Raw genomic sequence first — 16177 nt, forward strand, 5'->3', positions numbered from 1 at the left:
CAGTAATGTAAAAGGGAATCAAAGGAACCACACCAAAAATTTTATTTGAACTCTATTTGCATTTTGTACATAAATTCTTTGTTTTCCTTTTTTTTTTTTTTTTTTTTTTTTTATATATACAGGGCTGGACCCCTGCAGGCTTAGACTCCATTCGGAGTGAACTAAAATACTTTGAGCACAAAGTGGAAGCCTCAGATGATATTTTTGCTAAAGTGAAAAGAGAAGAGGGACAAGGACACAGGGAGCTGGATAACCCACTAGACCTCGCTGTGCTGCGACTTATAGACCTAGAACAGAACGTGGAGAGAAGATACCTGAAGGAACCACTGTGGATACTGAGTGAGGTGCAGAATGAGAAGGTCGTCATCACCGACCCAGAGAATTCTTCTACCACTGAAATGTAAGTGCATTGATTCAATCCTCCCACATATTGCGCGGTTCTTCTATCCATTCTCTTGTCCAGAATATAAAACAGTAAATATTAAAACAAATTTATACCACATCTTTTGTATTTGTGACAGTCAGTACAGCATTACATCACGTCTGCGTTTGTGGCGCCAAACAGTGGAGCGATGCCGAAGTGCAGCTCAGCTGTCTCTCTGCCTGCAGCAGCTGGAGAAGTCCATGGCCTGGGAGCGCTCTGTTATTAAAGTGGTAAGTGGCGCTGTTTTCTTCCATCCACCTCAGTATTGTGTTTAACATGTCATGCACCAGATTTAATGTGCCCTGTTATATTCCTACAGACCTGCATTTACTGTCGAAAAGGTGACAATGATGAATGCTTGCTGCTTTGCGACAGTTGCGATCGCGGTTGCCATACATATTGCCATCGACCTCACATGAGTGAGATTCCAGAGGGCGACTGGTTTTGCCCCACCTGCATTTCTTTGGTAAGGGAATTGTTTATAAGTTTGTTTTTAACCTCTTGAAGACTGCAAAAGTATTTATGTATAGGTATGGCGAGGGCTCACTGACTTATTACCGCTAACTGCTGAGATAATTGTTGGCATGGATTTCAGCAGTCAACCTGTTGGTTGTCATGGGCAAAGCAAACTGTGGCACCTAAATGGTCACACTGCTCCAACCCACTTGCCATGATAGCCTCTAGGTTCTGAAAGTACAAATATTAATCACCCCTTTTCCCTAGAACACATAATTTAATAAAGTCCTAAATATGTTATGGGTTCCTGCATTCCTAAATACGCATTCTATCTACAGTATGGCGCTGTGGTCATGTTCATGTGCAGCTGGCCCAAGTCTCGAATTCTGAGTGGTAATAATAAGTAAAAACAAGTTGCACATGAAAAACAGCAATGGGAAACAAAATGGAGGTCTATTACCAAGAGCAACCAAATTTGTGAATTTGATGTTTATTTTCAGTTTTGTATAGTAAGTTGTGTTCTTTTTTAAAAAATTTTTTTATTTTAGCAAGGAGAAAGTGAATACCTACGACCTGGTGGCTCTTCCAAACGAGCCAAAAAAAGCGTACAACGTTATCAAGATAACAGTCCTTTGAAGCAGTCACGTCGTAAAGAGCCAGCAGTAGCCACTCCACAATCTCCAGCAGAAGCTTCACTAGCAAAACGGAGACGAATTGGAACAAGAAGCCAGTGCCCTGATCTAACGTTCTGCGAGTAAGACAGAAAGCAATTTGTTGATTGTATCTTCCCAATAGTGCATCATCTACTCGTATATCAGATATGCTTGAAGGGTCTCATTTAATACATTTACAGGAGCTTTAGGCTTGTAATAATTTTTAGGCAAAAATACAGCCTTGATTGTAATTCAGGTTTTATATACATACTGCTTTTATACTTCTAATTTATAAAAGGAACCCCTAAGGGGTCATGCACACATAAGAGACATTGCTGAGATTTTTTTTTTGCTACATGGATATTGACATATAGTTTAGTTCTTAAAATCTGTAGTGCGTCCATTATTCATGTGGATTTTCAATGCAAATTTTACCTTGGCATGCCAAGGCATTTTTCTGCTTACTACCTTATGGAAACTGGGTTAAGCCATTTTTTGTTCCATTATGACTGTATCCCAGTTGACCATGATCCAGACCTTATCGAGCAACATCATGGCCTGGCCTCTTCTTCTGATTGAGAACACACGTCCACAAACCCAACTCAATCATCTAAAGTATAATAGAATTAGTGTGCTTGATGACCGTGGGGTTCAGTATAATGCAGCTGGTAAGGAGGAGTCTAATCTCTATTTGTTATAAATATAGAATTATCTTAATGGAGATGGAGTCACATGACGATGCATGGCCCTTCCTAGAACCCGTCAACCCACGCTTTGTTCCTGGATACAGGAAAATCATCAAAAACCCTATGGATTTTTCTACTATGCGGAACAAGTTGCTGAATGGAAGGTAGGTACCAACAAAAGTGGTTACAGTAGTAGCCAAGTATCAGAATACTCTTGTTTGCTTGAAGCCGGTTGCTCCTGTACAGTATTTTGTGGGCTATTGTGTTTTTAGGTGTTTTTTTGTTTTCTATAGAAAAATTATTAATTGTTGTTTATCTAAAAAGTAGTTTATAGAATAATGATTCGTGGACAAGAGAATGAGTTTTGATACATTTCATAAAGACAAATAACACTTTGGAAAACAAAATGCCAAGACACAAAATTGTGGCAAGCCACACAGTTTAACAGCACCAGATTTACCCCATATTTTGTCCTTTTGCATAAGTTTTGTACAACTTTGGCCACACCCTGCTCCCTTTCTGTCAGTCTGTGACATAAGTTACAACCAATTGGATAAATATGGCTTAACGTGTGTAGGGGTCTTCATAAATTACTTTTGGCAAACCTTAAACGTTTGAACGCTAGAATTTTTCCGCACAAACCTAATGAGAAGTAACAGTAGCAGCTTCTTCTGCTGATGACTTCAGTGTTGCCTTACATGGGAAATGTATAGTATGCTGCCATATTACCTTGTCCTCTTCTCATGTCTCTAGATATACCAGCTGTAAAGAGTTTGCAGAAGACGCGGAGCTTGTGTTCAGTAATTGCCAACTCTTCAATGAGGACGACTCTGAAGTGGGGAGGGCTGGACTGGTTCTGAAAAAGTTCTACGAAAGCCGGTGGGAGGAATTTAACCAAGAGCGAGAAAACAATTCACTTTGAGACTAGAGCACAGAATATTCTTATTTTAACGTTGTTTGTGCATCTCTGCAACACTGAAAAACGGGTTCATTTCCCTGCTTGTCCGTTCATCTTTCAAGGTGCGCTCCCCACTTTGAAGAGAAGTTTATGGCAACTAAGGGTTTCATTTCTCATTTTTCTGGGGTCCTTGCACCCTTCTCACCCATAAACCAGTATCTCAATTCCCTTTGTGTCCTCAGTGTATCTGAGGTGGGGGTTTTCAGGTCGTCACTGGGGCCGCGTTGCCTCCACAAGCAGTAGCTGTGCTACCAGATCCTTCGGCTGTATCTGCGTTCATATCTCAGTGTTATGTATGCTTATGTAGACATGTCTCCTGAGGGGTCCGTGTGCACATAAGATAGTGTGTCTCATATCTACTGAACTTTGATAACCTGTCTGAAATATGCACGTTTACATGTATTCCATTCCTACCATTACATTGGCATAATGTACAAAATGCATATATTTATACTGTACATTTATACATAAATTCGATACATTCACACCTAATGGGCACAAAGTTACCTGCTGACGATATACATCTTAGTCGTGTACTAGAAGTTGTTCAGAAGTTGTCTCATGTCCACATTTTACACTTTCAGCATCTCCTCACTCCTATTCCTGTTGACCCTTACATCGGGCATCAGGTTCTACTATATAGCAATAGCGACTTAGTGCATTTTGGTTTGGACCATAGATGAGGTATCTGCTTTATAACGTGTGATGTTGTATGGCCAGTATTCAGTGCGCTAGCTCTGACAGAACAATAACTTTGTGGGCCATTGGCCAAACTTGGGTCTAGTCACCTCCAACCGTGTTTTGTTGAATGTGCTGCTTCTTTTGTTTAATCACTGTTTTTTTTTTTTTTTTTGTTATAAGCCATTTTATTGTCCCCATTATATGTTGGCACTACCTCCTCCCTCTTTTTGTGTCATTTGCCCCCCCCCCCCTAATGTTTAGGCTGGGAGGTACCAGCTCCTGTCTAGTAGAAGTACCTTTGGTCTTTATAGGCCTTAAGCACTACAGGGTTTCCAGAGGACGCTTGCTATGACTTTTTTTGTATATTCTCCATTTGACTTTATATTACATTGTGTAGAATTGATGTGACCTTTTCCTTTTTATTTACATTGTATTTATTTATAATGGAGTCCTTTTGCTTTGGTATTTAATATCTTGTCTGAGAACCGGCCTGTAATGGACTATTTTACAAGTCATTGCTGTAAGATTCTGTTTTATACCTCCACCCTGTTGGTGGCCCTTTTGGCATTTTACTAGGCGAGACATCATTCATATTCATTACCCATAAGCATCATGTTAGTGGTCCACAGGTCTCTCTTTGTGTAGTAGTAGCCCATTGTGTAGGTAAATGGAGTATTTTGTTTCTTCCATTCATTTCCAGATCAGACCATATGCATCATGGGTTAGAAAGATTTGTGGATCCATACACCAATCTGGTTCCTCAGAAGTCGGGATGAATCCTTGGTGTAAAATCACGATCTGTTCCATTTTGGTTCTGTCAGACCCTCGTAACATCTTTCACTTTTTTCAACATTTAAATGTTTTCTAAAAACAAATACCCTCCTTCCATGAGAGAAACCGCAGTGCCAGCACATTCCACCTCCCTTGAGCTACGTTCTGCCTATCCTTGGGATATATACGCATTTCATCTTCTTCAGGTTAGTCTGATCTAGCTTATTTTGCACTTTATATAGGTGATCATTCCAAGTAGAAGTACACCAAAATCTCATTATCTATAGGAAATAGATCCTTTGGATATTCAATTACACATGTTAGCTAACAAACCATTTGGGACTGAATAATATTGATCCTTTGGAGTCCTCCAAGTACTATATGAATGGGATAGTGCAGTTGGTATATAGAGCAATATTCACCTGCAACCAATGCGTTGCACTATAAAGCAATAAACTGTAATGTCCTTTGCACTAAACCCAATAAAATATCAACTTTTTAAACCAACAAGAAAATCATCTTCTGGATTTTGACACCAGATTTGTTTTTATTCTGATGGAAACTGGGATTATATTTAGTTTCGCTTGTTCCCTCGTATATATGAAATGCGTTTCTCGGGCAGAACTAGTCAAGGGCAGATCTTCTCACAAGTCCGCTGGCACCGCGCTATAATATTTTTCTATTCAGTGTGTTGAAGAGTTGTGTTTTTTTTTTTTTCTTTTCTAATTCTTATTTTGGTATTTCGTAGTAGACGATAGACTTTAAAAAAAAATGAATTTATAAAAAGCAGACATATTTATTTTTTTTCTATACGACCGTCGTATCTTAAGTGACGTTAGATCCTTCATTGGTATATTTTCAATACTTGCTTTTACCACCTGTTTTCTCTGGGGATTGTTGTTACAGACCGAGATAACCAGGTTTACCTTATCTCAGCTGTTCTCATATGTTACTGTGGCTTTAAAGTGAATGTCCACCATATTTTTTTATTATTTTAGGTCCTACAATCTGCTTATTAAAGGAAGTGGCTACAGTTTTATTTTCCCCATACAGATTTCTAAGTTCCCTGCTGTACCCAGGCTTTACCTTCACAAACAGCTAATAGCTGGAAAAATTAAGTGATATTTTCCCAAAGTGTAATTTTTTTTTCTTTTCTTGATACCCACTGAAATTCCTCTTCGATAAGGCAGGGAATGGTTGACTTCTGTATATAAAATCCATACACAAGGCTCTCAAAGTTGGCAATATTATGGATAGATCCCCCTTCATCACATTGGCCCCTTTGCGGTTGTAAGAAGGGAATGTTAGTAAATACCAAAATAACATATCTAGTAAGAGCCCCTTATTGCACATCCTGATGGCTGCAGAAGATCCTGCTGGAGAAAATTCTGACTGACTAGTTTCCACCTCTGAACATTGAAGACCACTTTATACTGTTAAGGCTGGTTCTTGTTTGATCCATAAAGTAGGTACCATGTGATGAAACACTGTGCAAAGAGCAAGCCTCTAAACGTCATAGTCATCTGTACCGTACTGTAATCATGTTTTCAGTGGACGACTATTATACTTGGAGTCCAGCTCCCTGCAAAGTGAATAGTCCAGGAGTGATGGTTGCCTTGTGGTCTATTTCACGGAGCAGATATGTGAAACCAACCTAGCAGAATACAGTAGCTACTATTCCCCCTAGTGGTGACTGCAGGCAGCCATAGTCTTATATTTTTATGAAGGGCCGGTCCAGACAGGTGTGTAGAGTCTGGGAAGCGCAGTTTGTGTGGCGGCAGTACTCCCTAGACTTGTACAATGTTCAGCCACAGCATCTGAGTACGGGACAGTAATGGCCATGTCTGGAAATGGTTCTGCTTATCCATAATACAGACTGCACCTCCGGGACTCTTACACCACGTGCCTTTCACAGGTTATAGATTTGCTAGGAACTAATTTTGGCAGTAGGCTAATATGAATTTCAGTTTATCCTCCCTTATGGGTGTATGCCGTGTCTTGCTTCACTTCCATGGCCATTTTTAACTACCCTCCTTTTTATTAAAAGCTGAATAATCATTGGTGAATGTGGGTCTTATTATTCTTGCTGTGCATGGACTAGTTTTATCAAGCTGACTATCCGATCCCATGACAGAGCTCTTGTCTGCTCTCACGGCACTCTGAGCTCTATAATAAGGCCCATTTGTACATTTTGTGAGAGCAAAGGCCTCAACATTTCAGTGCCGTGTATTAGTTTTTACAATTATGGGGGTCACTTCCATGGAAGGTATATGTATCAAAACCGCTAGCAGATCTATTGCCGAAATATGCTCAATGACATAATACAGAATAGGAAAAACACAGGTTTAGTCTTTGCTACACTGAATGAGAGTGTGAGTGTGGATTTTCTAGCGGTGCACTAGGCATCTCTGTGCGGCTGTATTCCACTTCAAGGTCAGTCCTGCAGCCTAGAAGGTGCTTTGGACCCACACCAGGATTACCCCCACCAGCTCTCACATCCTCCTATATTATTTTTTATATATATGTAACCAAACTGTGTTATAGTGACTTTTGATAAATGTACAGTTTTTTCTGTGAATTTAAATTTATTTCTTTCTATATTTTTAGGACCAATCTCGTTTTTAAGAAATAAAACAAACAAAAAAAAAATTTTAGACTTCACGTTGTTGCACATGTGCTGTAGTGTGCCCTTTAGCAGCTGAACTGAAATAAAATAAAAATGAGTCATAGAAATATATTGACTGTCGTGGTTTTTTCTTTTTTTAGATTTTGATGTAACACAAGGCTGAATCTATTAGGCCACATTTCTAGGAATTGTCCCACCTTGTGATTAGGATTTCTAACCGATCCACCAAGTATTGGTTATATGATTTTCCTGTTTGAAGGACCCCTAATCTAGGTTCTTTCATCTTGCACAAATTGGGTAATCGTCCACAATCCTAAAAACTGTAAAGGTACAGAAGGTTTACAAAAAGAGCACCGTTGCCATTGAGCATTTATTTCTCAAAGGTCCTCGTTGTCCTACTGCTAAACTTTTCAGGGGCCACACCAGGAAGCATAGTACAGCACAAATTAAAATAATACACCAATAAATAGCATCCCAGAGCAGATAATGGTGATAATGGTGAGACCCCAGAGCAGATAATACTGGAGACCCCAGAGAAGACCACTACTAAAAGCTTACAAGCCTAAAAAAACACCAACCCAACTGTGAAACGCAGGGGTGTCAGTATCATGTTGTGCTGCAGGAGGGACTAGTGCACTTCACAAAATAGATGTATCATGAGGAAATTTATCAGAAGTGTCTGACAACAGAATTGTTCTAGTTGCCCAAGGCAACCAATCAGAGCTCAGCTTGAATTTTATAAACAGCTGTCGGAAAATGAAAGCTGAGCTGCCTTGGGCGACTAGAACACTTTTTCTCTGAGACATTTCTGATAATTCTCAAGACGTCAGCCAGGAAGTTAGTTTGTGCACAAATGGGACTTCTAAATGGACAATATCTGGGAGCATGCTGCCAGACTGCTAACCAAGTAGCTTACGGAGTCAATGTTTTGCAGTGGCCATCACAAAGTCCTGATCTCAAGCCTATTTATGGGCAAAGTTAAAAAGACAGGTGTGAGCAAAGCAGCCTACAACATGGCTCCGTTACACCATTTCTGTCAGGAGGATTGGGCATAACTATTGTGAGAAGCTTGTGGAGGGATATCCAAATCGTTTAAAGGAAACCTACCACTTGCACCTGGTGCTAAGATCCTCTCCTCTCCGGGCCTCGATCAGTTTCTTTCCTGGCAGACATCGTGGAGGGGTGTTAGGTGTGATCCCTGCGGTCCCTCTGTGTTCTACGGCAGCACCGTATGTTCCGGCTCCCGATGGTGAAACGCAGCCGCGTTCCACAAGGCCCGATGACAACTTCCGGTATGCGTTCCACAAGGCCGATGACGACTTCCGGTTTTGCGTTCCACAGGGCCCGATGAAGACTTCGCACCGGAAGTGACGCCGGCCCTCTCGTCATTGGCGTTCGGGAGTCAGGAGCGTGGAGCGGTGAGTTTAAAAAGCGGAGAGTCTATTAGAGACCTCTCTTGCTACCAGGACGTCCGCAGGTTTTCTTACCTAAGTGTGTCACAAGGCGCAGGTTAGTAAGATGTGTCCCATGGCTGGCGTTTTTTTGTACTTGCACCGCTCCACTCATACCTCTACCTCCTCCCTTGTCCACAGGCAACATGGACCCAGCCCCCCTTCCTCAGACATCTGTAAGTTAAGGGTGTCTGAGGGGCGGAATGGTGGAGGGGGGGCCCCTGTATATACATACATCCCCTATACATCCTCATGTTTTTTCTTCTCACACCTAGGAGAAAAAGGAAAAAGAGAAGAAAGAGGATAAAAAAGAGGAAAGAAAGGAAGATAAGTCAAAAACTAAGACTCTTCCATCTCGTAGATGCAACATGTGCTTTAACAAACTCCCAGAATCCTACAAAAAACCTTTATGCAAAGATTGTGTGGATAACATAATGCGGGAGGAAAAAACGTCCTTCATGGATGAGATGAGATCTATGTTTAAATCTGAAGTAAAAAAGCACAGTTGCATCCCTCCTTTCCTAAGGAATTCCTCCAAAAAGGTTCAAACCCTCTGAACCCAATCCGGAGGAGATGGATTCAGATCCTGAAAGGGCTTCCTATCAAGGTGGTGAAGAGGAGCAGCTAGACAGCCAGGAGCAAAAAAATGACACTAGATTCCTCTTCCCTATGGATAACCTGGACACCTTACTAAGGGCGGTCCGAGAAACATTGAATGTTGAAGAACCTGTGGAAACAAAGTCTGTACAGGATGAGCTCTTCGGTTGTTTAAGAGCAAAAAAGAAAAGAGTGTTTCCAGTCAATAATGTGCTGGAAGACCTTATCCAGGAAGAGTGGAAAGACCCAGAGAAACGGCTATCAGTAGCCAAAGACTTCAGGAATAGACTTGTGTTTGATGAAGAAAAATCAAAAAATTGGAATTCAATTCCGAAAGTGGACATCCAGGTTACGAAAGTGGTTAAGAAGACTGACCTCCCCTTCGAGGATGCGACTCAACTTAGAGACCCCATGGATCGCAAATCTGACAGTGTCTTAAAGAAAACCTGGGAATCAGCGATGCTGAATCTAAAGGCAAATATCGCAACTACATCTGTCGCCAGAACAATGACCTGCTGGTTAAACGGGTTAGAGAACCAGATTATCAGCGGAACCTCGAGAGAAAAACTCCTAGAGTCTCTCCCTCTGCTAAAACTAGCAACCACCTTTATTGCAGATGCGTCAGGGGAATGCGTCAGATTCTCCGCCAAAGAAGGAGCACTCTCTAATGTCGCCCGTAGAGCCCTCTGGCTCAAGCAATGGTCGGGAGATTTTAGGTCAAAATCAAATTTATGTGGCATACCGTTTACTGGCGAGTTCCTATTTGGTCCCGAATTGGACACGATCCTGGAGAAAGCTGCAGATAGGAAAAAAGGCTTTCCAGAACCCAGACAGAAGAGGCATTCCTTTCATGATTCCCGCGACAAAGTTCCATCCTATCGTGGAAAAGGAAAACAAGGCAGATGGAGCTACACAAAAGGAGGTAGAGGTAGAGGTTACAATTCCTTCCAGAGTACCCAGCCCAACCCTGCCCGAAAACAATGACGCCAGGGTGGGGGGAAGACTAGCTCTTTTCCCCGCTCAGTGGGAACAACATATAAGGAATACATGGATTCTACAAGTTATTCGGAAGGGCTACAAGATCGAGTTGAACATTCCACCTCCTCAAACGTTTGTGACAACAAGAACTTCATCTCAGCAGATGCTTCTTCTTATGTGGGAAAAAGTCCAGTCTCTGTTACTCAAAGACGTAATATCTCCTGTACCTCCTCATCAACAGAAGAAAGGATTCTACTCTCCCCTCTTCTTAGTTCAAAAGCCGAATGGAACCTACAGAATGATCATAAACCTAAAAAATCTAAATACCCATATCAAATACAGGAGATTCAAGATGGAGTCCCTAAAGTCCACAACACCATTAATCCCAAAAGGAGCAGCTCTATGCACCATCGACTTGAAAGACGCGTATTACCACGTCCCAATCCATCCCTTCTCTCAAAGATACCTGAGATTCGCAATCTTGTCCCTAGATAATCAGGTAAAGCACTTTCAGTTCAGAGCTCTACCATTCGGGATCTCCTCGGCTCCCAGACTATTTACAAAAATTATGGCAGAAGTGGTAGCAGTCTTAAGACAAAAGAACATACTACTAATCCCTTATTTAGACGATCTCCTTCTAATCTCCAGCTCAGAGGAAACCCTTTTATTCCAGAGAGACACGACAATAGCAGTCCTAGAACACTTAGGTTGGATAGTAAATTTCGAAAAATCAAATCTTCAACCAAGCACCAAGTTAAAATTTCTAGGAATTCTACTGGATTCAGTGCACCAATGCTCCCTTCTCCCAGAAGAGAAAGTCAAAAATCTTGTTTTGCAGGTGTCAATGTTCCAAAGCAGGCAGAAGTGTTCAATCAGAGAAGCCATGAAGCTCCTGGGCCTTCTCACGCCCTGTGTAGCCGGTGTCCCCTGGGCTCAAAACCATTCAAGAGACCTCCAGAATTGGATTCTTTCATCTTGGGACAAGAATTTAAACCATCTGGAGAAGAAAATCAACATTCCCCTATGGGTAAAAAATTCTCTAAACTGGTGGAAGACAGTAGAAAATCTTACCAGGGGCTAAAAATGGAGCAATTGGCCAATAACATCCATTTTGACAGACGCAAGCAAGACAGGTTGGGGAGCAAAACTCCCAGGGAAACTGGTTCAGGGCCAATGGTCTCAGTCAGAGATAAACAGGTCCTCAAACTACAAAGAACTGAAGGCAGTCTGGGAAACCCTGAAGGTCTGCTCGGAACAATTACAGGGCAAAAACCTCAAAATATTATCGGACATCACGACCACAGTTGCCTACCTCAAACGCCAAGGGGGCACACAATCCACATCTCTACTAAAAATATCAAAAAAGATCTTTCTTTGGGCAGAAGAAAATGTCCTCTCTCTGACGGCAGTCCATCTGAAGGGATCAGAAAACAAAGAGGCAGATTTCCTGAGCAGGTACACTCTAGATCCCCACGAGTGGTGCCTAAACAAGGAAGTATTCTCCCACTTGACTCGGAAATGGGGAATACCGCAAATAGACCTATTTGCCACCAGGGAGAACAAGAAAGCAGACCACTACTTCTCCTTACAGAAGAACACTCCAGACTACCTTCTAGATGCCTTCTGCCACAGTTGGCATGCAAAGCTAGCCTATGCCTTCCCTCCACTTCCTCTGATTTCAAGGACGGTGCAAAAAATAAGACAAGAAGACCTAAAAATTATCTTGATAGTTCCCTTCTGGCCAAAAAGAAGCTGGTTCCCAGCACTAAAGAATATGGCATTAGAAGAACCAGTCATTCTCCCCCAAAGGAAGGATCTCCTATATCAAGGGTTGGTTCATCATCCCAATCCAGAATCATTCTATCTATCAGCCTGGATCCTGAGAAACAAATGCTGAAAGCTAAAGGTCTCTCAGAAGAAGTCATTGCAACATTACAGGCAAGTAGAAAGCCAGTTACTTCAGCGATCTACCACAAAATCTGGAAAAGATTTGTATCCTTTTGCCATCCTGAAATCCCTAATCTGTCTTCTCCTAACATACAGCAGATATTGGAGTTTCTTCAAGCAGGGTTGTCTAAAGGCCTTAAGACCAGCACGCTAAAGGTTCAAGTCTCAGCCCTCAGCGTCTTCTTTGATGTCTCTCTGGCTGACCATAGGTGGGTAAGACGTTTTCTTAGAGCATCCACTAGACTTAGTCCTAAATGTCCCATCAGGACTCCTCCCTGGGACTTATCAATAGTCCTGAATGGCCTTGGACAAGGTCCTTTCGAGCCTCTAGAGCAGTGATGGCGAACCTTTTAGAGACAGAGTGCCCAAACTTCAACAAAGACCCGCTTATTTATCGCAAAGTGCCAACACAGAAATTTAATTTGTGATTTATACTCCCTTCTCGGTCACAGTTTTCATTGATACCAGCACCTGAGGACACAAATATAGCAGAAAATAGTCCCAGGTACAGCTGTCACTTTAATATAGCTCTGTGCACAGCAAGTCCTGGGCTGTCTGGGACTGCAGGAAGATACCTGGAGTCATCTCTGGTGATGGCCTGAGTGCCAACAGAAAGGGCTCCGAGTGCCACCTCTGGCACCAGTGCCATAGGTTAGCCATCACTGCTCTAGAGGAAGTATAAAAAATATCACCTTAAAAACCGCCTTTCTCATTGCTATAACAACAGCTAGAAGGTTGGGGGAAATTCAAGCCCTCTCCATAAACGAACCCTACCTCAAAATTATGGATGATAGAATATCCTTAATGCTTGATTCAAATTTCCTGCCCAAAGTAACAACAGATTTTCACCGTAACCAGGAAATTATTCTCCCCTCCTTTTGCCAAAACCCCAAATCTTCAGGAGAAGCTAAATGGCATACTTTAGACGTGAAAAGAATAGTGCTTCACTATCTCGAAATAACTAGATTCGGAAAGATTCAAACTTGTTTCTTCAGTTCCAGGGCAAGAACAGACAAACTATCCGGGACTGTTATACTATCCAAAACTTAGAGGTTCCTACAAATCTAAAAGCCCACTCTACCAGGGCAGTGGCCACTTCTTGGGCAGAGCGAGCAGGAGCATCCCTGGACCAAATCTGTAAAGCCGCAACCTGGTCCAGTTCAACAACCTTTGCAAGACACTATAGATTGGACTTACATTCTGTCAAGGACTTATCATTTGGTAGAAAAGTTCTACAAACAGTAGTCCCTCCCTAAAAATTCCCTAAGTTATCTGGTATATCTCCAGGTGGGCCGTCATGGGGGACGTCATGGAAAGCGAGAATTAGACTCACCGGTAATTCGTTTTCCATCTAGTCCACCATGACGGCCTGGAATTTTTTCCCAACAACAAAAAACCATAACATAATATTTGTAAGGGTTGGGAAAAAATTCCAGGCCGTCATGGTGGACTAGATGGAAAACGAATTACCGGTGAGTCTAATTCTCGCTTTCATGTTAGATTTATGTGTTTTGTGTACTAATAAAATAATTTTTTGTGTGATTTTTGCCTCTATGCCCCCATTCATATTTGCTTAGCAGAGGAAAGGCCCCATAGCAGGCTTGTTCCCACTTAAAATATACATGTCTAGATTAATTGGGTTGGGGTGATAGTAATGACTATAGAGGTAAACCCACATCTGAAATAAGTATGAAAACACAAAAAAATCACCCCTGTGATTATATATTGCTGCTAGGGTATTATCATATTACTTTGTGTTCTGACTGGTGGTTCTATGTTTTACAGTGTTTGCCGTGTGTCCATGTATATACAGTTATTTTGACACCTTTTGTTTGTGCATTATACACTACATTTTTGAATGCTGGGGGGGTTTATGTGTTACACTACCCTCTCTTATAGGGTTTTTAATTGTTTTTAGGAGTCACATCTGTCTTAATAAACTTTGTCATTTTTTCACCCATATACATCCACTTAAAATATACATATTACACTCATATAGACAAACATTTATATAACTCTTTATACATAAACTAAACATACAGTTCTTCACTCGTATACATACATTAATAAATACATGCACACATATAGTCCATTTACAAATCACAACATATATACATCAAAATATACATCATATATATATATATATTATGCTGTACAATGTGCAATGTATATATATGGTGCACATCCTCCATTCTCTATTGTCTGGTTAGGGCCCCCTGACACTGCAGGCCCCATAGTGGCTGCTACCACTGTAGCTACACCCCTGGGGCAATAATACTGGACACAAATGTAAAGTTTTGTATGTAAAGTTTTGATTTGGCAGAAAGTAATAAAAGTGCCGGCAAATACACTCACCGGCCACTTTATTAGGTACACCTGTCCAACTGCTCGTTAACACTTAATTTCTAATCAGCCAATCACATGGCGGCAACTCAGTGCATGTAGACATGGTCAAGACAATCTCCTGCAGTTCAAACCGAGCATCAGTATGGGGAAGAAAGGTGATTTGGGTGCCTTTGAACGTGGCATGGTTGTTGGTGCCAGAAGGGCTGGTCTGAGTATTTCAGAAACTGCTGATCTACTGGGATTTTCACGCACAACCATCTCTAGGGTTTACAGAGAATGGTCCAAAAAAGAAAGAACATCCAGTGAGCGGCAGTTCTGTTGGCGGAAATGCCTTGTTGAGGTCAGAGGAGAATGGGCAGACTGGTTCGAGCTGATAGAAAGGCAACAGTGACTCAAATCGCCACCCGTTACAACCAAGGTAGGCAGAAGAGCATCTCTGAACGCACAGTACGTCGAACTTTGAGGCAGGTGGGCTACAGCAGCAGAAGACCACACCGGGTGCCACTCCTTTCAGCTAAGAACAGGAAACTGAGGCTACAATTTGCACAATTTCTACTGTCGAAATTGGACAGTAGAAGATTGGAAAAACGTTGCCTGGTCTGAGGAGTCTCGATTTCTGCTGCAACATTCGGATGGTAGGGTCAGAATTTGGCGTCAACAACATGAAAGCATGGATCCATCCTGCCTTGTATCAACGGTTCAGGCTGGTGGTGGTGGTGTCATGGTGTGGGGAAAATTTTCTTGGCACTCTTTGGGACCCTTGGTACCAATTGAGCATCGTTGCAACGCCACAGCCTACCTGAGTATTGTTGCTGACCATGTCCATCCATTTATGACCACAATGTACCCAACATCTGATGGCTACTTTCAGCAGGATAATGCGCCATGTCATAAAGCTGGAATCATCTCAGACTGGTTTCTTGAACATGACAATGAGGTCACTGTACTCAAATGGCCTCCACAGTCACCAGATCTCAATCCAATAGAGCATATTTGGGATGTGGTGGATTCGCATCATGGATGTGCAGCCGACAAATCTGCGGCAACTGTGTGATGTCATCTGATTTATGTCAGAATTAATGAATGTGTTTTTTTTTTTTTACATAGATGAAACCAGATGAAACCAGAATTTTACATACACTATGTCTTGTGGATTTGTACACTATTAGATAATGCAGGCACAATGGCTCAGCGCTGATGAAATGAATAGATGCAGCAATACCATTCAGAAGCTGTGGACAAATGTGCATCTAGAAGGACGCATTCTCAATAAGGAACACACATTATTTTTTTTTTTATCACGTATTTATTGAAAAACAACTTTTTTTTTTTCAAATCCGAGCTTCACAAAATCATTTCAAAAAGAGAACAAAAAATGAACAAAGGATTTTAGCACAGAAGCTGTGAAAATTGTGATGAACTGGGGGAAAAAACCCACAAAAACAAAAAATAAAACTGTACACATGAATTAATTTGCATTTGTTAATAAACACGTAACATATGGCAAGTTGCTTTAAGTTGGTGCAAAATTGGCTCATTTGCCGCAGCTTTAAAGACACCAAACATCTGGTGGCTCTCTGGATGTTCATGTATGGGGCAATAA

General features: G+C 41.5%; 1 protein-coding gene across 3 annotated transcripts in view; it reads left to right on the forward strand.

The window, feature by feature from the left end:
• Positions 1 to 7364, forward strand: part of BAZ2A (bromodomain adjacent to zinc finger domain 2A) — a 47035-nt gene extending 39671 nt beyond the window's left edge. For all 3 annotated transcript variants that reach the window (XM_072135004.1, XM_072135002.1, XM_072135001.1), the window contains exons 24-29: positions 123 to 400; positions 522 to 654; positions 744 to 890; positions 1429 to 1634; positions 2240 to 2383; positions 2973 to 7364. In XM_072135004.1, coding sequence (XP_071991105.1) covers positions 123 to 400; positions 522 to 654; positions 744 to 890; positions 1429 to 1634; positions 2240 to 2383; positions 2973 to 3141 — 1077 coding nt within the window. In that variant the 3' untranslated portion in view covers positions 3142 to 7364. The remainder of the gene's footprint in view (positions 1 to 122; positions 401 to 521; positions 655 to 743; positions 891 to 1428; positions 1635 to 2239; positions 2384 to 2972) is intronic.
• The last annotated feature ends 8813 nt before the right edge of the window (positions 7365 to 16177 follow it).

The sequence above is a fragment of the Engystomops pustulosus genome, chromosome 2 (assembly GCF_040894005.1).
Source record: "Engystomops pustulosus chromosome 2, aEngPut4.maternal, whole genome shotgun sequence".
Taxonomy (NCBI): domain Eukaryota; kingdom Metazoa; phylum Chordata; class Amphibia; order Anura; family Leptodactylidae; genus Engystomops; species Engystomops pustulosus.